Source organism: Gopherus evgoodei, chromosome 3 (assembly GCF_007399415.2).
Source record: "Gopherus evgoodei ecotype Sinaloan lineage chromosome 3, rGopEvg1_v1.p, whole genome shotgun sequence".
In the NCBI taxonomy this organism is placed as follows: domain Eukaryota; kingdom Metazoa; phylum Chordata; order Testudines; family Testudinidae; genus Gopherus; species Gopherus evgoodei.
In genome coordinates, this window is record NC_044324.1 from 40,570,368 (window position 1) to 40,595,276 (window position 24,909).

The 24,909-nt window shown below is 37.7% G+C and overlaps 1 protein-coding gene across 4 annotated transcripts in view; it reads right to left on the bottom strand.

Annotated features, from left to right (window-relative positions):
* The window catches only part of ASAP2 (ArfGAP with SH3 domain, ankyrin repeat and PH domain 2), a 196,749-nt gene that overhangs the window by 138,538 nt on the left and 33,302 nt on the right, over positions 1 to 24,909 (bottom strand). For all 4 annotated transcript variants that reach the window (XM_030555465.1, XM_030555463.1, XM_030555464.1 and 1 more), the window contains exons 2-3: positions 17,638 to 17,710; positions 9,468 to 9,613 (exon numbers count right to left, since the gene is read on the bottom strand). In XM_030555465.1, the coding sequence (XP_030411325.1) occupies positions 9,468 to 9,613; positions 17,638 to 17,710 (219 nt within the window). The remainder of the gene's footprint in view (positions 1 to 9,467; positions 9,614 to 17,637; positions 17,711 to 24,909) is intronic.

Below are 24,909 nucleotides of genomic sequence, written 5' to 3' on the forward strand. Positions count from 1 at the left end.
AAAGACTTTCAAATAAATTAAAAACTTTAAAATAGGGGTTCTTTTTGAAAGTATTGATGTTAGACTTAATTGTATTCCTCCAATATTTTGTTTTTTCACTGGTTATATTTATATTATTTACTACTTGTTGTATCCTTTACATTCCTCTTCTACTTATTTTTGTAAAATAAATTTAAATGTACATTGGCTGGTAGACGTGCAGTGTTGAATGCATGCACTGTTTAGACCTAAAAAAGACAAATCATGTTTGTTCATATCCATAAATTAAGAGGTGGAATGCAGGGGAAAAATCTTAAATTTTCTTTACTGTTTCTGTTATACCAGCTTTTTAAAACAGTTTTATGTAAACATATCTGTTTTAGCACAGTAAAGAAGCATTCCCTTGCTGCTCCTCCCATTCTAGATCATCCTAAAATGTACACAAATGTATATAATCACCAACAGATGCCAGTATGTTGCCTCTACATTTTGAGCTATAACTTTTAAAAAGTTGCTGGGAAAGGAGACACACACTGAGGTCTAGGAGTGCTTCAGAGATGTTGCAAGATCAGATGCCCCTGGAGCCAGAGAAATACTGACAACTTCCAAGTTTAAAAAAAAAAAAATAACTGATCTGGTTTCCACTTCTAAAACTGCTGCTTTGGCAGCCACACAATTTTCCCTCTGACAGCTTCCAACAAGATAAGATGACAGAGATAGGGTAGTAAATTCATGATCACAAATTGGAAAAGGCTGGTGGGGGGAGAAAAGGCAACAGGCGGGAGAATGTTTATTTTCACAAATACTCAGCTGCCAGAAGCCATATTAGATGTAATAGCCAAGCCAACATTTGCACGAGAAAAAGGGACTAAACTACCGTATATACTCGTTCATAAGCCGATTTTTTTTTTAGTAAAAAAGGGAAGCACCAGAGAAGGGGGTCAGTTTATGAACGGATATAGAGAGGGAGAGGTGGGACGCAGCCCCTTCCCCAATCAGAGGGAGCAAGGAGAAGCAGCACAGCCAGCAGAGCCAGAAGGGAAGAAGCGGGGCCAGATTCTCTTCGCTTCTGGCCATGCTGCTCTCCCCACAGCCTCCCAAGCAGCTGCAGCTCTGGGGCCGGCAGGCTGCAGCCATGCCGCTCGGCTCCACCACCTAGAGCAGGCTGCAGCAACGCCACCCAGCCTGCCAGATCACGCTGCGGCCATGCCGCCTGGCTGAGCCCACTGGAACATGCTGTGGCCGTGCGGCCCAGCCTGCCGGAGCAGCTCCAGCCAGGCTAGAGACATCCTCCCCTAGCCCTCCCCAGATAAGGTGGGAAGGGATGGGATAGGGACAGTGTTTTTAAAAAAACAGAAAAACAAAAACAACAAAAACACCTATCTAACCAAAAATGTCTATAACTTTTTGCTGAAAAACCATTTAGACACACATAGGGATATGACAAACGTGCTTTTAAAATGTTTTACATTTAATTGAAAATAAAAAATGTTTTATAATTGGAATCAAGGACTCTCAGTGTGCATTTTATGGTTACTAAACCACTTCTCTACTGTTTGTGTTGATAGCACTCAGCCATTGGCCTCTCACACACCAAAGCACATAGATGTTCATTAATGACTGCTAGGCTACGTCTAGACTACCCGCCGTATTGGCGGGTTAAAATCGATTGCTTGGGGATCGATATATCGCGTCTCATCTAGACGCGATATATCGATCCCCGAGCGCGCTTACATCGATTCCGGAACTCCACCAACCCCAACGGAGTTGCGGAATCAACAGGGGGAGCCATGCGCAGTAAGGACGTAGCTGAAGTTGCGTATCTAAGATTGATTTCCCCCCGTAGTGTAGACCAGCCCACACTGTATCTTAATGTACTACACCGCTTAAGTAACTTCCCTTTCACTAAAGATAAGCACTATTTGATTGAAAAATTTAAAATGGGTTTCCCAGCGTTTCATGTTTTTAGCAGCACAAAGCCAATTAACATCAATAGGAAATGAACAACAATGAAATATTACACCACTGTCAAGATAAGATATAATGTGTGCCTGACCTTGGAATTTTTAAAAGTTATTAATTATATAGTAAAGGAAAAAGAAAATCAATGTAGATGAAAGTATTTTATTTAAAAAAACAAATCTCACAGTACCTAACCAAGATTTCTCAAGGAATATAGGCATTACTATGTCAAAACGGACCAGTTGCTTGCCACCTCTAGTACATTTTAGAGCAGAGATCGGCAACCTTTGGCACGAGGCCTGTCAGGTAAAGCCGCTGGAAGGCCGGGACGGTTTGTGTGCAGGTTCAGCCAGTTCACCGTTCCAGGCCAATGGGGTCTGTGGGAAGCGGTGTGAGACGATGGATTTGCTGGCCACTGCTTCCCGCAGCCCCCATTTGCCTGCAACGGCAAACCACGGCCAGTGGGAGCTGCAATCAGCTGAACCTGCAGATGCTGCAGGTAAACAAACTGTCCCTGCCCACCAACAGATTTTCCTGATGGTCCGCAAGCCAAAGGTTGCTGATCCCTGTTTTAGAAGATGCAAAACTTCCCTATGCACCTAAGTGAAATACTATGTGGGAAAATTTCTTCCTGACTAGAGCTATCAATTTATGCTCAAAAGCATGAGAATTACAATTCTAGATGTTAAGAGAAGAAAAAGCACTTTTAAGTAATCTAGTCCAACACCCTGCCCAATGGCCGATAGTTCCCTACAGTATATTTTCTAATATTTTGTCCAGTCAAAGTTTAAATGTCTAAGTGATGAGCTTCCACCACTTCCCTTGGGATACTTTTGCTTAGCCTAATAAATTTTACCATTAGCAAGTTTCGCTTCTACTTGGACCCCAATTTCCTCTCCTTTCTTGCCATTGACATAATTCAGCTATCTGGTAACTACTTTATTTTTTCCTCCACGTCTCTTAGTGATGTTTTAGACAAAGTACACATGTTTAACTCTTTTAATCTTCATAAATGACCAGATTCAAAGCCTAATGACTTGCTATCATCTTCTGAACTCCTTCCAGTTTGTCAATCTTTTCCTGGCAAAGACATTACTATAATATTCCAGAAGCAGTTGCCCCAGAGCCATATAAAGAGGGATTACTACCTAGGGTTAGCCCACACCTTTTTGTTATTATATCCCATTGCAAGACCATGTCTTAACTTGCTCTCTATTATAAACCTCCTCCCTCAGAACACTCATCATTAATGATGTCCAGGTTTTTCCAAGTTGAATTTAATGTTTATTTCTGGTTCCTCTAGGACCTTTTGCATCATTTCTCTGTTTTCGCTAGTGCTTACAACTTCTTCAGTAAAATTTGTTGAGATGCTGAAAATAAAGGTCATCACATTCACATACCTCACTTGACACCTTGACATGCTGCTCTTTCAAATAAAGAACAATGATGCACATTTTAAAAGCACCCATCAGTGTAGTGTCATATGATTCTTTAGCAAGTTCTCTCCCACCATATACCAGTGAGATCAGGAGTAACTCTATTTAAGTAAATGAAATTATGAATTTTTAACAGTGTGGAGAATCAGACCCAAACCTGCAAAGACTTACACACCTGCTTAACTTTACATATGCGAGCAGTCCCGTTGACATTAAGCGGACTATTCACACCTGTAAAGCTATGCACATTACAAGCACAGGACCTGAACTTAAAAAAAAGGTCTTTGTTTCAATATCTTGCAGGGCAGCAAGTGTCATAGGTTAACTATATACACTGTACAACAGCATTTTCTTTGATCAGTTTTGAACATGTTACCTTTTAAATTCAATGAGTGCTCTCTTGCTTTTGTATTATGGAAAAGGTAAACAGGAGCACCTGGTTAGCCAAAATATGTAGCAAAAACATTGACCCTTACTTTTCTCCTCTGTAAATTAATAACCCTAGCATTTTTAAATTACTACTCATATGGAAGCTTCTCCTCTCTTCCCCAACACTTTTTGTAAAGTGAAGATTTCAGATTCCAGTGCTTGTAATCCAGCAATTGTTATGAGCACTGAATTTACAAAGAGAAACAAAATTAATAAACACACAACAGACTAAGGATAAAAAAGCCACTGGATACTTAGGAGAAGGGAGAGTATATTGAGGAATGAAGGGCGGGGAGGGGCTAGGGGGAGAGAGAGAAGAAAAACACAGCACAGAGTTGTTAAATAGCTACTATGCTTCTAAAGTAGAAGGTAGAGACCTGCACAAATCAGATCTTTATTCTAGGGAGAAACAGACAAAGGAGATATGCAATTATAGGGTTTTTTCCCATGGCACAGTAAAAAGAATAGGATTAAAAGAAAAACGTGTAAAGAGTAGGCATGTTGGGTTGACCGGCCTTTTCCCTATCCTAATATTTCTGATTTTCATACTCATACCATACCACCTGACACTTAATCATATAGGGAGTCCAAGTACTTAAAATTACAAGTGACTGTGTCAAAAACATCCCTTACACAGACTTAACCACACCGTTGATGCTACTATTCTAACCAAATGAATGCCAAACAAGCTATCAATGAAAAATACCACCAAGGAACAACAGTGTGTATGCCAGGAAAAATAGTGTTCCTTTCTGAAAAATGCCTCACCTGGGTTATCAGAATCAAAGGACACATCAAGTGGACTTCTTAAAGAGCATTTCTGACCTAGAGAAAGCTCAAGGAAACTTTATAGCAGTATACTGGAGTTACAATACAGAAGCCAGTAGACAGAGCTCTACTATGATTATCTGGGTTCTGTACTGGAGAAAAAGGTGCACATCTATAAGAAACTGATAAAAAACAATGTAGTGGAGAATGTAAATGTATGTAATTCAGTCCCCCTCTAGAAATGCCACCACAGCTTTTACAGCTAGTCTCCAAACATTAAGAACCAAAGCACCTGAAAATTGAGTTCTCCAAAAAATATAGTCTTATAGCTTCAGTAGCTGTTTTAAAATGCACATACAACAGGAATCCAGCCAGATACACACGTAATTCATTTGCTCCCAATCAAAGCTATACCAAGGCCTGAACTTCAATTTGGCCACTCTATAGTTGAGTCATAAGACATCAGAAACTCTGATGAGGCAGTGCAGGGTTTAAAAATCCAGACGCTCGGATATGACCATGAAAAGATTAAAGCCATGATGGCAAAGTGTGTACTTTGCAAAGCCTTCTACATCAAGTATCAGGGGTAGCCATGTTAGTCTGTATTCACAGAAACAACGAGGAGTTCGGTGGCATCTGAAGAAGTGGGTTTTTTACCTATGAAAACTTATGCCCAAATACATCTGTTTGTGTTTAAGGTGCCATCAGTCTTCTCCATCAGAAGAGAAAAAGAATTAAAAGCTGTGAAAGCAGACCATCTTTAAATGAGATTCATACAACAAGAAGGAACGATTTAAAGGAAATCTCTCCCATTTTAATTCAAACATTTTAGAACTGCAGCCCCCAAAATGCATCCCAGATGTTAAGCTGACAGAATACAATGGCTCTCCAATCAAAAAAATCAAGAAAATCCTAAATAAATGATCAGGTAAAGCTTAACACTAGGCCTCAGGTTACACTAGTTTAAATAGCTGTGTCATCTGTTCCAGTCTGGGCACGTCCTCTCTCTCCCCAGAATATCACTACTCATTCTGCTAGAATCTTTTCTGAAATTTTTTAAAAGTGCCTTATGGAGCTAAAGTGATTAAAAAGAAGGCTTGCAGCAGCAGCTTGTATGGTATAAAACAAAAATCTCTTTACAACTGAAACACAATGGGTGCCAAGTTAATGTCAATACATTCCTTTTTGATGCAAAATGCTTCCAAATCTCTTTGTACTGTACATAATTCACTGAGTGAGGAGACAGACTAAAAGGATATTTTTCTGGGGGGGGAAGAGGAACCATGCATGGGGGAAGGATGTACTAAAAGGACTTCAATCTGACATTCCAGGTGTGTAAAACATTCAGGTCAGTATAGTTTACAACAGTATAAAGAAACATGAAATGTGCATTATGCACAGCTATGATGCTGTATTGTATAAATAAAACATATCAATAATTAAATAATAATAAAGAAGAATCCAAAGTCTCTTCAGAATACTACAACACTCCTTAGAGATAGTCCCTTGTAATCTCCACTTAGAAAACGACTTGTATCCAAGCAATTTGGAGGTGATTTTCAAAGTAGGATACTTCCAGAAGAGTGAACAATTGATTCAAGCGGTATGAATTTCTGGCTGGAAAAATTAAAGAAATACTCTCCAAGAAGTTCATGTTTATAAATAAATGATTTTCAAAAAACCTTAGAGTTTGCGTGTTTTTTCATGATTGGACATTTAACAGTTTTTGGGGGGAGAGTTTAAACTTTCCCTGCTGGTATCTGAAACTCAGATAATATTGGGTGTCTGTCCTTCTCCAGTTCTCGTTTTGCAATCAGAAGGAAGCAAACAACTTTAAACTTCAGAAGGGTGGATCACATCTGGAGAAAGAAAGGAGCTGTTCATTGGGACACATCCCTCACCAACTTGCAGTGGAGGCAGAGAGGAGAGTGGACCTATCTGCTGGAACCCACTGAGTCTCCCCTCATATAAGATAACATAATGATAATGAGACAAGAGGAGGAGCCACAAAGTTTCTGTATATGAGAAAATAGGTGGCACTCAGCCAGTAGGGAAAATTAGAACCATAAAATGAGAAGAATGAAAGACGTGCATTTCTGATCTATATAAATCGAAGCAAGAAGAATAGACTGCTTACAGTGAGAAGCCAGAATAGAGCAACAAGTTCTAGAAACGCTTCTTTTGGTTTTGCTTAGAGGAAGATGAATCTGATTATGAAATTACTCTCCTACAACCAAGTCTCATAATGACCTTAAAATAGTCTGATCAGGTCACACACAGCGTACAGATACTTCCCTTGTAAAGGAGACTCAGACCTTTGGATGAAAAGTAGTATATAAAAGCTACACTATTATTCTTATTATTACACATAACCCACACCATTCTGTAACTTTGGTAATTAATTCTCTTATTAATAACAGTGGCTACTTTTTTTCGTAAAATGTCCACATTTATTTGGCTTGAATTAAAAATAATCTTTAAAAACAGATTCAGTTTCAGCTTCCCCACTGCTATTTTAATAAGAACATAAAAGCTGACACTACTTTTTCAGTCAACATTGCTTGTGAAAACATTCATTGCTTAATACAGATAAAATAACTTAAACCCATATTACAGATTACTATACTCAGCTGGAGAAACAGTTTACTCACCATATTGTGTTAAAATGAGATATAGTACAATGTTTCTGTAGGCAGCATAAGTGTATTCATTTAAATGGCCAATTCTGCCACCTTACTCAAACTGAGTAGGTCTACTAATTTCAGCGAGTACTCATATGCTAAGGGACTAACTTAGCTTGAGTAAGGGTGGCAAAACTGGTCCTTAATATCAGAACATCATACCCCACATCTGGAGATATCCAAATTCAATGTGAAATATATTTCAGTGCTAATACGTTCAGGGCTTCATTCTCTGTCTCACCAAGATCCGTGCTCAGTGAGGCGGGGGGGGACAGCATCAGGGAGCCAGTTTTGGCTTGGAGGCTCCTCTAAATAACATCAGCTGGCATCAGTCCCCAGAAGACCACTGCCAGCTGAGCACAGCTGAAGCACATCACACACTGGCCAGTCCTCCTTCCTGCCCCCCAAGGAAGGTAGCATAAAAGTTAGCTCTAGCTGGCTCTATGAGACCTTGGGACTCACCCATCCTAGGGGAATACAGCTAGACTTCATTCCCTGATTGTGCCTTCTGAGTAACACAACGCAAAAGAGCGGGCAAAGAATTCGCCTCTTGCAATTTAACTTTTTATATTCCCATGTTCACGCTGTGCATGTAGAACACATACAATATGGCCCTGACATTGCAAGGCACAGAGTGACCGCAACTCCTACTGACTTCAGTAACACTTGATGTGCTCAGCATTTGCAGAATTGAACCCTATATATTATTTATAATCTGCAGGGTGTCAAACATGGGGTAGGCTTTTTACATGCAAGTAAGAAAACCATCTGTTCTCCAAAAGCTTAACAATCCGATTACATAATGCAAAGGCAATATGTAAAAGGAAGGTAAAAACAGACTGAACAAGCAGTGGGTCATATTTTGTTAGTTTAACAGTTTTAATAGCTTTCTTTGCTGTTGTCATTTAATAGGGATTATTTCCACTTCCTTGAGGAAAGCACTAAGATTCATAGGCTTCAAAGAAGCTATCATAAACAGATAAGAAAGAGTTAACAGAACAGAAGTACTTCATATCTCTTTTGCCTGTAAAGGGTTAACAAGATCAGTGAGCCTGGCTGTCACCTGACCAGAAGCCCAATCAGGGGACAGGATACTTTCAAATCTTGAGGGAGGGAAGTTTTTGTGTGTGCTGTTAGGTTTTTGGTTGTTGTTCTCTCTGGGTTCTGAGAGTGACCAGACGTGCAACCATGTTTCTCTCCAGTCTCCCTGATACAGGTTCTTATAGATTCAAAATAGTAAGTACTAGGTGATAAGGCGAGTTAGGCTTATGTTTGTTTTCTTTATTTGCAAATGTGTATTTGGCTGGGAGGAGTTCAAATTTGTATTTTGCTGAAAGGATTTTAATTTGTACTTGTATACTTCGGCTGGGAGGGTATTCCCAGTGTCTATAGCTGAAAGAACCTGTAACATATTCCATCTTAAATTTACAAAGATAATTTTACTGTTTTTTCTTTCTTTAATTAAAAGGTTTTCTTGTTTAAGAACCTTATTGGTTTTTTTTTCTGGTGTGAGACCCCAGGGGACTGGGTTTGGATTCACCAGGGAATTGGTGGGGAGAAAAGATGGAAGTGGGAGAGAAAGGTTAATTTTCTCTCTGTGTTAGGATTACTTTCTCTCTCAGGGAGAGTCTGGGAGGGGGAGAGAGAAGGAGGGGGGAAGGTGCATTTTCCTCTCTGTTTTAAGATTCAAAGAGTTTGAATCACAGTGATCTTTCAGGGTAACCCAGGGAGGGGAAGCCTGGGAGAGGCAACGGTGAGGGAAAGGATTTACTTTCCTTGTGTTAAGATCCAGAGGGACTGGGTCTTGGGGGTTCCCGGGCAAGGTTTTGGGGGGACCAGAGTGCACCAGGCACTGGAATTCCTGGTTGGTGGCAGCGCTACAAGTACTAAGCTGATACTTGAGCTTAGAGGAATTCATGCTGGTACCCCATCTTTTGGACGCTAAGGTTCAGAGCGGGGAATTAGACCATGACAGAAGCATATTTCAATTATAGATTTGAAGGAAGCAAAGGTGAAGATATGGCATACTGGTTCAAGTCAAAGATTACAGACATTCTCAGGGAAGCCAGAAATACTGATCTCCAACACACTGAATCTTCTTCAAGAGGAACAATTGTTTTATTTGTGAACTAAATATACCTGAACCATCTATACGTATAATTCTTCCTAGCACAGTTCCAATCATAACTTTTTATTCTAGACCATTTCTTACCAAATTTTTGAAGAGAGCAGTCAACTCCTTTGTAAACACAGAAAATTTTAAAAACGCTGTTCCCAAATCTGGATCATCCCTACAGACACAGTTGCCTCCAAATTTCTCCAGTGCTTGAGTGTACTGTTCTTCGTTTTCCACATGAGCTTCAAAAGAGCAAATACAAAATTAACTCCAATAGCTACATAAACAAATTACTGAAAGTTACAACTGGCTAAAACAAAACTCCAGAACTTTCAGAGGAACAATCTCTTTATTAACTTATTTTACATGTCAACTTGACGCATTCAAAATTCGTAAACACTTCTTTAAAAAATCAAGTGTGTTACATTATGCACCAAAATAATTCTTCAATGGTAAATTTAGTTTGTGTTCTTTGATTAAAAACACTGGCATGTGTCTTATTCTAGATCTGTATAAAGCGCAATGATTTTCCCCACCAGAGAAATCCCACTCTGTTTCCTGGGAGATAATTTTATTTCCAGGGTTTTTATCTCTTTGTGAACTTTCTGATTAATGAAATGAAGAACAAAACACATATTATGTGATTCACTTCACAAGCATGTTCATTCCTCAAACACTGAAGGCATACATATTATCCAAAACAGAAAGCTTGACATTCTTTAAATGAAACACAAGAACACACTAATTTAGTATCCGGTCTACTAACTGGTTAGGTATACTACTTATCTGTGTCTCACGCACACTTATTGGCTTTCTCAGTATTTAGCCTATTACAAAGTTTGAGCCTAACCTACCTGAATGTATTAAAAACATATTTAAGTGATGCTAAGTTGACTGGACAGTAGTGTACAACTTTTAAAAATAGAAGATTCTGAGCTGAACTATTCTATCACCTCCTTTTAAAATGATGAAGCTAGTACTTTATATTTTATACATACAAAATAAACTATGTTAAAGAACATTATTTAGGTTGCAAAGTCAAGCACTCTAAAATTAGGAAGTGCTTGATTTACAGTTGCCACTGCAGCCTTAATTTTGCCCTCTTGTGCATCTATCCAGTATACTGAATGAGGAATAAGTCCTGTGGGAAAAAACAGTAAGCAGTCATGTAATTAAAGTGTGCAGCATAATGCACACATACAAGAGGGCTGGATTAAGGTCACACAGACAACGTTAACTCAGGCATTTCCTAAGTTTCCAGTGCTTTAATTTGCAACCTTATTAACAAAACTATGTTATTTTGTATGCAATTGCCTTGTTTTTTAAAAAAGAGATAAAAATAAATTCTATTAAGTGAAACTGTACATATCTACCCAATATGCAACATCAGCAAGGTTTGAATCTTGTGCTGCAGTGCTGAAGGTTCAGACTTCTAACACTTAAGCAAAGTATATTAGCTATCAGCAAGAGAAGGTCACTATCCAATGGAGGGAGGAGAACAAGGCGCTGGCACTGTGGATGGCTCCAGATGTATGGCTGGTTCTCTTTCTTCTCCTTCCCCATTCCCCTGGAAAGTGAGGGACTTATGCCCCATGTAGTGCCCAGAATTAGGGATGCCAGGTCCCAAGAGCAGTGTGGTTTGGAGGAGAAGTTTCCCTCCTCTCTCCCCACTATAGATGCTCCCAGGTGTTCCAAGTGCAGAATGGGGGGGGGGGGAGAGGAGGGGAAGTGTAACAGCAGCATAAGCCTGGCCATAGAGAAGAAGGTTCATGTTCAGTTATTATTTGGGCGTATTCCCAAAATTTCCCTAAGGAACATAAGCGACATTAGGAAAACAGCAATTTTAGTAGTTTATCTTGTAGCCAAACCCAAGCAGAATGTCATGGGACACAGAAGAGAGACATCTCTAGCCGAAGGCTTTCTCCCTGATGATTTCAAATGCCTGCTGCAAACAATGGAGATGTTAAAACTTCTCAAAAAGATGCAAAAGAATCTTATAATGGAAAGTGTTCAACAATTTTAAAAAATCCCCCCCCCCAAAAAAAAAACATTCATCTTGAAGCAGACACCAGCATAGAAAATTTCATCCCAAACTGTTCAAATTTGGCCATTACAAGTAATTGAAAATGAGGTCTAATAATGGGAAGTGCTGGTCAACCTTAATAACAGATGGTGGTACCAGCCCCACTTATAATAAATATTATATTCATTAGACTATATTCCTCTCCCATCACCGTTCATAAATCATTCTTCATGAACAATGAGCTCTTCACATCAGAGCTGTTTCTTTATAGGTGTCTGTACATTGCCAAGTACAACAGGGCCCTGATAATGATAAGGGGCTATGGTAATTTAAGTACTTGGCTGGGACTCTGGGTAGCCAAAATGGATCATGCTGTCACTTTCTTTTCTCTCTACTAATCAAGGGCTTTTTATGCTGTGTACCAGATATCTCATAAACCAGGGTGGATAAAAATTATTGATTTAAAAAAAATCAGAATTGTTTTTATTTAAAATCAGATTTTTTTGATAAAATGCTTTTTGAGGGAAAAACCTACCTAAAGATAGTTTTAATTAAGATACATTATAGCTCAAAGATATCTCATCATGGAATAGGGATTATAAATTCTAATTGTATAGTATGAGACAATATATTCATGTAATATTTAAGAAAAGTTGTGTAAATGATTTCCAATAGTTCATGGATTAGGGATCCAATTTTATGAAGTTCCAGGGGCTTCTGTATAGATTATTTAGTTTAATCTTTCTATCTACTCAATGGGACTCAGTGCTTACTCTAAAATAGGGGTCAGCAACCTTTCAGAAGTGGTGTGCCGAGTCTTCATTTATTCACTCTGACTTAAGGTTTCGCGTGCCAGTAATACATTTTAACGTTTTTAGAAGGTCTCTTTCTATAAGTCTATAATATATAACTAAACTATTGTTGTATGTAAAGTAAATAAGATTTTTAAAATGTTTAAGAAGCTTCATTTAAAATTAAATTAAAATGCAGAGCCCCCGGACTGGTGGCCAGGACCAGGGCAGTGTGAGTGACACTGAAAATCAGCTAGTGTGCCGCCTTCGGCACGCGTGCCATAGGTTGCCAGCCCCGCTCCAGAAGATCCCATCAGAGATGTTTAATTTTGCAGTTCTCAAACTGTGAATTTGTGTCTCCAGAGAGAATATGCTTGTTAACAGCAAAAATGTTTTTAAATAAATAAATAAATAAAATATAGAGATGAGAATTAAGAGACTTCAACCCTACTGTCCCTCTGCAAATTTGTGTACACAGTCAATCCCTTACCTCTATAAAAGTGCAAAGTTTCAAAAAGTTCAATGAATATAAGATTGTTGGGGGCAGAATAGATCTGGACAAGAAGAAAAATAAATGTGAGAAGGGAGGGACAGGCAGTAGAAACAAAAGTGAAACTGTTTGAGCAGCATATTCCAGAAGTCTTGAGGTCTTTCTGAGTGTAGCCTTCACTGATTTCAGATTTACCCTACCATTCTACCACTAGAAGGGAAAACCTATAATGGCAGCAGGCCATAAAAGAGATCCAGTTTGGGAATATTTTAATGAAGTTCCTCTACCTGTTGGTAAGACAGGCATGTGTGCAAAATGCAAACAGTGCAACAAAGAAATGCAAGGCCTGGTTGCTCGAATGAAACAACTGAAACGTGTTCCTTCTCAGGAGGAAGCTGTGTTGAAGATGACGAAAGGAACATTTCTGAACATGCAGGATCTTCAGGATGGCAAACTTTTTTTTATTTCATACTTTTGTAAGGACTGTCTACCTTCTGGACCATTCTTGAATTCTCATGTTTGAGCAAAAAAATAGTTGTTACTCTATCGTTTTAGATAGTACCTATCATTTTAGATGCAGTTGTGATAAAAAATAAATAGCTGAAATAGGCAGATCTTACTTTTACAATTTTACCTTTAAAGTAGTACAGAATGTCAGTGAATGCAATGAGTAATACTAAATGAGCAGTGGGGTAATAATAATTAAATAACTGCATTGACTTATTTTGTTCAGGAGAATCAATCCTCAACATCCAGGATTCTGAAGACTATCCACCTTCAAGATCACCATCATTTTCGATAGTTTCAAAGTAATCTGCCCATGATAAGTGTTTCAGTCACATAATGTATGTCACATAGCCACAGTATATCACCTGTAGCAAAAAGAAAAAAAAATTCCTTCATCCAGAAACAACCATAGATAAGTTTGTGACAAGAACCAGCAGATTACAAAAAGAGGTAATTGATGAAAAAATTGCCTGGTTTGTTTATGCAACAAACTCTCCTTTCTGTATGATTGAGAACCCACACTTCATTAACATGCTTCAGTCATTAAGACAGGATACATTCCATCCAACAGAGCAGATGTTGCAGGCAAATTGCTGGATAACATATATGAAAAAGAAATTGGCAATGTGCAAAAGCTCTAGAAGGTAAAATTGTTAACTTGAGTCTTGATGGGTGGAGCAATGTCCACAATGATCCTGTTGTATGTGCTTGTGTGACAACAGAAAAAGGGAATGTCTTCCTTACAAAAACAATTGATACATCAGGAAATGCACACACAGCAGAACACTTAACAAGGAGGAGCAGTAAAAGCTATAACAAACTGTGAAAAAAAATTCAAATGTCTAGTATGCAGCTTGGTCATAGACAATACTGCAAATGTATCCAAGATGAGAAGAAATTATTTAGAAGAGAGTCCCAAGTTAATAGCACACGGTTCCAGTGCTCATTTGATGCACCTCCTAGCCAAAGACTTCAGCGGTCCAGAAACAAAGGCTACTGTTGTTGAAATTGCAAAATAGTTCTATAACAACCACTTTGCAGCAGCTGCTCTGAAAATAGTGGGAGGAACCAAGCTAACTCTCCCACAAGAGGTGTGATGGAACTCAGTAGTGGACTGTTTGGAGCACTGTATCAAGAACTGGACTAATCAGATGACAGTTTGTGAACAAAATCAAGAAAAAAAAATAGATGGCACCGTCACAGCCAAAGTTCTTAACACTGAGCTTAAGAAAAATGTTGAACACATGCTGAGTACCCTGAAGCCTATTTCTGTAGCTTTGAACAAAATGCAGGGAAATTGCTGTTTTATTGCTGACACTGTTGAAATTTGGAAGGAACTGAGTGACATCTTAAAAAGAGAAACATGCAATGACAGAGTTAAAATTACAAGCATTAAAAAAAAACAAATGGGACAAGCACTATCTCCAGGTCATTTTCTTGCAAATATTCTCAATACTCGGTACCAGGGTCAAACCTTAACTGCTGAAGAAGAAGAGATGGCTATGATATGGACATCCAGCAAGCATCCCTCCATAATGCTAACTATAATAAACTTCAGAGCTAAGGGTGAACCATTCAAGAAATATATGTTTGCTGATGATGTTTTAAAGAAAGTCACACCAGTGAACTGGTAGAAGTCACTTAAGCACTTGGATTCGGAGACTGCTGAAGTGATAATCTCACTTTTAACAGCAGTAACGTCTTTTGCCAGCATAGAAAGAATATTTTCTTCCTTTGGACTAATTCATTCCAAATTGAGAAATCATTTGGAACCTGAAAAAGTAGGAAAGCTTGTTTTTCTTTTCCAGATCATGAACAAACAGGAAAACAAAGGTGAAGATGACTCAGCTGCAGAAGCCAATATTTTAAGTTTCTGATAATGACCTGGGTGACATAGTCAATTTAATTTTTGGTTTCTTTAAAAAAAAATTTCATTTAATTATTTTAGTTAAAAACAATTTTAACAAAAACAAACCAGAATTTAAAAAATGTGGATGTTTAACCAAATTTAAAAAATCATATGCTTGTTCTGTTAAAATATTATATGTTTGCCATTGAAGAAAAAAATCCATAATACATAACGTTGTTTTAGTTAAATAAAACAATTTAAATGTCTGTCTGGTGATGTTCTCCTCCTATTACAGCATGGCAAGAAAATCCTTCAAATATTAATGATTAACGCTGTTGAACTGGAGATAGTTCACCTCCCAGTGACTTCATAAATATCTGTTTTAATTACCTTTGGTAAATGAAATAACTAATCATTAATTTCCTGATATAGCTGTAAAACTAATCTGAAAAGTTTTCAAAATAAATCCCTTTAAAAATGTATAGTGTGTACCTGCTAAAAAATGAAACCTACATCTATCTCTGAGCTGTGAAGAATATGTATTAAGGTTGTAACAATCAACAAAAATGCACTTTTATGTTGAAATCCAGATTAAATCGAGTCTTCCTGACTAGTGACTTATAGACTCATAGACTCTAGCACTGGAAGGGACCTCGAGAGGTCATCGAGTCCAGTCCCCTGCCCTCATGGCAGGACCAAATACTGTCTAGACCATCCCTCATAGTCATTTATCTAACCTACTCTTAAATATCTCCAGAGATGGAGATTCCACAACCTTCCTAGGCAATTTATTCCAGTGTTTAACTACCCTGACAGTTAGGAACTTTTTCCTAATGTCCAACCTAAATCTCCCTTGCTGCAGTTTAAGCCCATTGCTTCTTGTTCTATCATTAGAGGCTAAGGTGAACAAGTTTTCTCCCTCCTCCTGACGACACCCTTTTAGATACCTGAAAACTGCTATCATGTCCCCTCTCAGTCTTCTCTTTTCCAAACTAAATAAACCCAATTCTTTCAGCCTTCCTTCATAGGTCATGTTCTCAAAACCTTTAATCAAACTTGTTGCTCTTCTCTGGACCCTCTCCAATTTCTCCACATCTTTCTTGAAATGCGGTGCCCAGAACTGGACACAATACTCCAGTAGAGGCCTAACAGGCAGAGTAGAGCGGAAGAATGACTTCTCGTGTCTTGTTTACAACACTTAAATCAATTTGATTTAAATCATGGCTTAAATCAATTTGATTTGAAACAAATCCACCCCATCATAAACACTACTGCTTTTATAAAGCAGGCTGAGTATCACTGCAGATGCTGAGGGTGGGGGTGCATTGTTCACTCTCTTTCGAAGGGTAGTTATCAATAGTTCGCTGTCAAACAGGGAGGACATATCTAGTGGGGTCACATAGGGGTCTGTCCTGGACTGGTACTATTCAACATTTTCATTAATGACTTGGATAACACAGTGTAGAGTATGCTTATAGGATGACATTAAGCTAGCAGGGGTCACAAGCACTTTGGAGGATGAACTAGAATTCAAAAGGACCTTGATACACTGGAGAATTGGTTTGAAATCAACAAGACTAAAAAATTCAGTAAAGACAAGTGCAAATCACTACCCTTAGGAAGAAGAAAAACAAATGCACAATTATAAAATGGGGACTAACTGGCTAGGCAGTTATACTGCAGAAAAGGAACTGGGGGTTATAGTGGAGCACAAACTGAATAGGAGGCAACAGTGGGATGCAGTTGCAAAAAAGTCTAATATACTGCAGCGTATTAACAAAAGTGTTGCAAGACAGAGACATCAAGTACTGTCCCGCTCTACTCAGCACTGCTGAGGCCTGAGCAGGAGTACTGTGTCCAGTTCTGGGCATCACGTTTTAGGAAAGATGTAGAAAAATTGGAGGGAGTCCAGAGAAGAGCAATAAAAAGGATAAAAGACTTGGAAAACCTGACCTTTAAGGAAGGTTAAGAAAAACTGTGCATGTTTAGTCATGAGAAATGAAGACTGAGGGGATGGGTAACTGGTTAGACTAACACTTCTCAGGGATGGTCTAGGGGTAGATTTGGTACTGCCTCAGCACGAGGTCTGGACGTAAGGTCCCTTCCAGCCCTATGTTTCTATGTTTATATTATAAAGCTTATTAATTCATTTTGTTATGGCTGGCCACCTACCAAAAAAAAGAAAATTCTCATTATCTGTCAAGGAAGATAAAAATACAAGTAAATATTTGTGTGTGCATTTTTAAATAAATATATTCATATATCAAATTATTTTTATAAATATGTATTTACATGCATACACAAATATTTCTTTGTATTTTTATCTTCCTTGACAGGTGAAAAGATTTTTGTTTCATAGGTCACCAGCAATAGAAGACTATAGTTCATTGGCTTTGTTCTCATTCTGCAGTTCACATCAATTAGAGCTAAACCAAAACATTAAATAATCTAGTTCTCTCACTGCCAGGGCAGGATCACTGTCTAGAATACTGCTTGTATTAGAAGTTCCCAATTCAGTAAACAGATCATCAGCGTTTAAGCCTTCTTGCTTCAAATGCAAAGCTGTTTTCACAGAAACTGACCATACAGAATTATAATGTACTTACCCAGCCCAGATACATTTATAGCTTTCACTGATTTCTTCATTTTATAAAGAACTGTTCGGTCAACATCAAGAGCCTAAAAATGAAAAATATGAATAAACATTAAATGCAAGTTAAAAAACAGCCGTTGGCTGAGTTATATATTGGGGAAAACGTTAATATCCTATTCATTACCATCTTGGCTAACTATAATTTGTAATGATTAAATAAAAACTTTTTTAAAATCCATCAGCTCCTCTGTTTTGCTGCTCCTTCCCTTTTCCATTGGTGACCAACACCATAGTTAAGCCAGTTTTCATCTAGTGTTACTATAAAGTTTAATATTCCAAAAGAACTGAAAATGTTTACATCGTAAAGCTATTCTTCCTATGTTAAATCATTATTAAAGATGATAGAAACATTTTCAATATACCCTATACTTTGATGCTGATGAAGAACCAAACAATGTCATTTCTCTAGCAATAAGATTTAAAATGACAATTAATTTTGGTTTTCCAAGATAATTTAGTTTATTAATTGCACTTCTGACCACAGGAACTTTCTGACTGCTGAACTGAACAAAAGAGAGCAAATATTTCAACAATACAATAACTTGGTCTTTCACTGTTTATTACTATACAAGGCTTTCACCATGACAACATAAAATTCACATTAAAATCATATTCACGATTCTCCAATACCTATAACAAATGTATTTCAGAGGAAGAAACGAAGGCAGAAAACCTACTGCCTGCAAAACTGAAGGTGAAATATAGTGAAAAAGTAAAGCCTGCAGTTTTTCAGGGATACAGAAGCAGAACTTGTGTTCAGGAAAATGAAGCAAAACATGTTGAAAGTGTGGAGATTTGAGGTCTGGTTTTCAGAAGCGATTAAGTACCCACAGATATCACTGAAGAACAATATTACAAACCACATGTTTTATTATATATATACTCTCAAACCAAGATCAGGCTACCATGAGATCTTCCACAAAAATATTATGCCAAATTCATCCTGGCTTAACTCAATTGACTAATGAAACTGCACCAATGAATTTGATCCACTGCTTACAGTTATCCTACTGTTAATCATTTTTATTTAATTTAAAAATCAAACAACACATACTAGCCAGTCTCTGAGGTCATTTCTAATTATTTAAAAATACTGAGTACAGGAATGAAAATCAACAGCGACGTTCAAAAGGGAACTTATTATGTGGGACTAGGGTGACCAGATGTCCCGATTTTATAGGAACAGTCCCAATATTTGGGGATTTGTGTTATATAGGTGCCTATTACCCTTAACCCCGTCCCAATTTTTCACACTTGCTGTCTGGTCACAACATGTGGGACTCATTCAGCTCATGAAGTCAGGAAAAGTCTTTGAAGCATGCTTTGAAGGTTTACAAACTTAGATTTTGATCAAACACTAGTCAAAGTGAAATCTTAACACCACACTGCTTGCTTAGTGCACACTCAGCAGTCATAATGAGTATATGCCCATTTTACAGGTTCTATACATCTAGGTATTTGTATCATTCTCCTTACAGTGGTAGGTAAACACTGAGGTTACGGACTGCCTATCTCCGCATGCTTAGACAACTTCAGTGAGTGAAACAAGTTAAAATCATTCTGAGAAGACATTGTATCTGTTGATGTGGCTCTGCTACCCCTCTCTTGGATAATCCAGTCCAAATCTACACAGCAGAATGAAAAATATGAATGCAGCCTGGATTCAGTATCCCATTTTCATTCCTCACCATCAAAAAATAAAAAGTTGGAGTATGGAATTGAAAGGATTTACAGCATAAAACAGGGGTCGGCAACCTTTCAGAAGTGGTGTGCCGAGTCTTCATTTATTCACTCTAATTTATGGTTTCGCGTGCCAGTAATATATTTTAACCTTTTTAGAAGGTCTCTTTCTATAAGTCTATAACATAACTAAACCGTTGCTGTATGTAAAGTAAATAAGGTTTCAAAATGTTTAAGAAACTTCATTTAAAATTAAATTGAAATGCAGAGCCCCCCTGGACCAGTGGCCACGTCCTGGGCAGTGTGAGTGCCACTGAAAATCAGCTGGCGTGCCGCCTTTGGCACACATGCCATAGGTTGCCTACCCCTGGCATAACATATACAGCACATCAATGGTGCTTTATGTTTGTGTTTATCATATACGCTTGAAATAAAAATACTGTTTTTACAAGATGCATGCCAAACTGTCATGATAACATATATATGTCATGTTTTGTCCTTTGAGGAATATGTATAATGTTCAGATTATGCTGAAACCCTGCTGGTTATGTATACCTACAGACTGATTAACAGTGATTGCAAAAAAACAAAAATAAAAAAAAAACACTATGCACATCAAACACAGCAATTCAGTCACCTTTACAATACTTTCCTTACTATTTTTGGTCTTTTTGTTTGTTTGTTTGTTTGTTTAACTACTGCCCCTAGGCCTGATTCACCTCTACTTTCCTCCAGTGATTTCAGAGGAATTATTCAAATGTAAAACTGAAACAATATGTTGACGAATCAGGCCCTTTATCATTTTAAATGGGAGCTTGTATTTGTTTATCTTTTCTTATGTTAAAAATATTAGCTCTCTTTATTTAGTATGGTTCTTCCTATACTCTTTTCCTCCTATCTGCAGTTGTCAGCACATGCTAATCATTTTATAGAAAGCTCCAGCTTTTTTGTACATTTCAACTTCAATTCTGTATTTCTATTTTTAAAAATATGCACAGGCTACATCTACACACATACATACATGCACCAACATGCTCTCAATTTTCCTTTCATTCAATTTCTCTTTGGACTCCTCCAACACTGTGTCAGAAACAATGAAACTTAAAATGGCTTCTGATGTTACATCTTCTGGCATTCATGTTCACTAATTTAAAATGCTAAATCAATTCTTTGAACTGGAAGAAAGGTAGCTATATAGTTTTTATGACAGGGTCCTTTTATTCTCATAACTGATGTGTCTTGTTTTGAATCATGTACTAAAATTTCACTATTGCATGGTTGTTTACTTTACAATTTATTTATTTTAGCTCAAATCTTCTAAGCTGGCCAAATAAATCATTTTCTTGCTCCCAGCCAGCTTCTATAAATGAGCACTTCTACTTGCCTCTTGCTAGAAATAATTGCACTAAATAGAACTCTGATTTTCTAAAAAAAAACAAAAAACACACAGTAAATATACCGCATAATAATTTACAACAAATATTGCTAGTTCTACAGCAATACAATTGCTGCACTAATCACAGAAATTTCAGATTAAAAAGAGACCTTCTTGTCCATCCTCCTGCCAGTGCAGAAGATTTCCGTATACTTAAGAAATAAAGTCCTGAGCCCAATCTAGTTTTATATGATGAAGAATGGAGTTCCCACTACTAATAATGTGAGGCTACTTCCCAAACTAATTTATTTTTATTTCTGAACCTATTTGATGCTTCTTTAGTATATCTAGAGATCAATGTTTTGAGAAACTTGCTGTCTATCAGCATATTTATTTCAACACGTGGTCATTCTGGTTTTATTTCTGTTCTTTTGAAATTTAACTTTTTCCATACTTAAATACTGTATTGGAGCAACAGTGTACAAAAAATAAACCAGGGAATTAATTATGTTCACATATATCATTTTACCTGATCAAGGTACTTTACTAATTTCAGTTAAAGGGACATCAATCTTTTAAAAAAAAAAACACTTCCATGTGAAAATTGTTTTATTTACTATTGGTATAAGAAACATCTGAATGTATGTCTACACTACCCACCAGATCGGTAGGCAGCAAACAATCCAGCGGGGATCGATTTATTGCATCTAGTCTAGACACGATAAATCAATCCCCGAGCGCTCTCCCGTCTACTCCTGTTCTCCACTGCCACGAGAAGCGCAGGCAGAGTCAACAGGGGAACAGCTGCAGTCGACTCACTGCAGTGAAGACATCGCGGTAAATAGTTCTAAGTACGTCTAAGCTGCGTAACTTAGATCGATTCCCCCCCCCCCCCACACACACACACACACAGTGTAGACCAGGGCTAAGATTCAAGTTCCTGTAGCTGAAGGAGATTGGAAATTTTTTCCAGTTTGTTTACGTTGTGCATTTGACAGTTCTCTGTCTACTGAAGCTTTAATATTTCTTACTGCATGTTCAATTGGTCAGTTTCCCCCTTTGTTTGTGTGGGTCCTTCACACAGCAACAGGAGACAAAAGCTATTTAAAAAAAGAAAATATGATTGTAAAGCCACACACAACTGGTATGAGGGAGGTTTAGTATGGGAAACTATTTTTACTCTTTTTTAAACTGACTAGAATTCAAGTTGGTTATTGTTAATTAGCCACACCTAAAAGCAATACTCCTCTACTCCGATATAACGCCCCCCGAAATAACATGAATTCGGATATAACGCAGTAAAGCAGCGCTCTGGGGGGGAGGGGCTGCACGCTACAGCAGATCAAATCAAGTTCACCTATAACACACTAAGATTTTTTGGCTTCCGAGAATAGCATTATATCTGGGTAGAGGTGTAGTTCCAAGAGCAACCATAGATCAGACACACTGCAAATATATTTTAGGACATAAATTTAACAGGGTATTCAGAAATTACGGTGTTACATATGTGCAAGGGGTTCCATAGGAACAATACATTAGGAATTTTAAACTGACAACTTACAAAACTCAAAACTGTAACATTTCACTGATGTAGTTTATGTGCTTTGAATATAAAACACAATCGATTCAGAGTACTATCACCAGCTTTAACAAGTTCAGCTTTACTGAATATGATTTAACAAAGGGAATTTCACCAATGAGTATATTGGAGAGAAAGAGGATTTTCTTTTTGTTAAGCTAACTTATTTCAAAATGAACAGCCCTGTAAAAATATTTGGAGTCACTGATTAGTGGGCAGTCCTTTTATCTTCACATTGGCAAACTAAATGGACATGGTTCCATAAGCCAATTTCCATTGTTAACCACTGCAATGCTTTCCAATGCAGAGCAATAAGATGCACCATATTGTTTATCTTCCCACAGAGAAATCAGTCCTGGTTTTACTGATGCTGGCTGCAATGTTGCTCCACATCTGTTTTATAGATCATGGTCTATTAGGGCATTTACTCATAAAAAAGCCTGTATGGGTCTATTTCCTATTGTGTAGAAGGATTCAGAACTGTTGGGAAACACAACACTCACAAATCAATTGATGCATCACAACTAAAGAATCTTGAAACTACCAACAATCTATATTTCTAGCGATCCTAAGGAAGCAATGGCAATTTAGCAATTCAAGTCTAAGTCACTTGAACTGGAATCCTCAAGCTGGGATCCCACTTGTGCAGTATATAAGAAAGTATCTATTTCAAATATATTAACAGATTTACAGATTCAAAAAGCCACAGAGGGCCACTGTGATCATCTAGTTTGACCTCCTGAATAACACAGGTCCCAAAAATAATTCCCATAAAATATTTTTTTTAAAAAGCAACAAATCTTGATTTAATCAATGTCATGGATGGAGAATTCACCGTGACTCTAGGTTAATTTTCCAGTTGTTAATTACTCTCATCGTTAGGGATTTATGCCTCATTTCCAGTCCAAATTTGTTTAGCTTCAATTTCCAGTCACTGGGTTATGTTATATCTTTCTCTGTAAGACTGAAGGACCCATTATTAAATATTTGTTTCCCCATGTAGATATTTAGACTAATCCAGTCGTCCCCTAAGCTTCTCTTTGTTAAACTAAATAGATCGAGTTCCATGAGTCTACCACTATAAGGCAGTGGTTCCCAAAATGGGGTTTGTGAACCTCTGGGGGTTCACGGGGAAAAAATTCCCTAATGGAGGACAGAGCTGTCCCTAGGGATCCTGGGCAGCACAGGACCAGCAGCCCCGAGCCCCTGGACTTCCAAGAACTAAGCAGATCAAAGAAAGCATATCTCTCACACTCAGAAGATTTAAACTTCAAGACTCCTTATAAGAAATGGAAAGAGAGGTGGATTTTTTTGCTGTTTTTAAAATTAAACATTGTATTGTTTTTAAAATTATTATGAAGAACAAGTTTAAGCTTTGTTGTAACATGTGTTATTTGCCTGAATTACTCAAGACCTGAATGCGCGTGTAAGAGGAACTCTTTGTGAGTTGGCTTCTTAGATACCTTCATGCTGTTTCACATCTGATACTTCTTGATGAAACATAGGAGCCTTGTATTATAACAAGCTTATTCAAAGTGATACAAGCTACAAAAGTGAGGTCTTGGAACAGTGTTGCCGTTTTCACAATAATAAAAATAGTGTAATGATAAATAATAATAGTGTGTAACCTGCATGTCATAAAAACAAATTTTACATTTCCAAGATCACTGCTTTTATAATTTATGCTCAGGTGAAAGAGAAAAGGAGGGAGTTCGCGAGACTTGACATTTTGTTGAAAGGGGTTCACTGGTTGTTAAAGTTTGGGAACCATTGCTATAAGGCATGCTTTCTAAACCTTTAATCAATCCCATGTTCTTCTCTGAACCCTCTCCAATTTATCAACATCCTTCTTGAACTGTGGACACCAGAACTGGACACAATATTGCAGCAGCACTCGCACAAGTGTCAAATATAGAGGTAAAATAACCTCTCTACTCCACTCAAGGATTCCCCCATTTATACATTCCAGGTCACATTAACTCTTTTGGCCACAGCGTCACCCTAGGAGCTCATGTTCAGCTGATTATCTGCCACGACCTCCAAATCTTTTTCAAAGTCTCTGCTTTCCAGACCAGCATCCTTAAGCATGGCCAACATTTTTTGATCTTAGATGTATACGTTTGCATTTAGCTGTATTAAAAACACATATTGTTGGCGTGCATCCATCTTACCAAGCATTCAAGATCACTGTGAATCAATCACCTGTCTTCTTCATTGTTTACTATTCCCCCAGTTTGTGTGTTATCTATAAAGTTGATCAGTGATGATTTCATGTTTCCCTCCAGGTCATTCATAAAGATGTTAAATAGCATAGAGCCAAGAACCGTGGGACCCCACTTGAAACACACCTGCTCTATGATTCCCTGTTTACAATTACATTTTGAGACCTAGCCAGTTTTTAATCCATTTAATGTGTCATGTTACTTTTATATTGTTCTAGATTTTTTAAATAAAATATAGTGCAGTACCAAGTCAAATGTCCTACAGAAGACTAAGTATTTTATCAACCAATCTTGTAATCTTATTAAAAAGTATCAAGGTAGCTTAACAGGATCTGTTTTCCATAAACCCATGCCAATTTCCATTATATT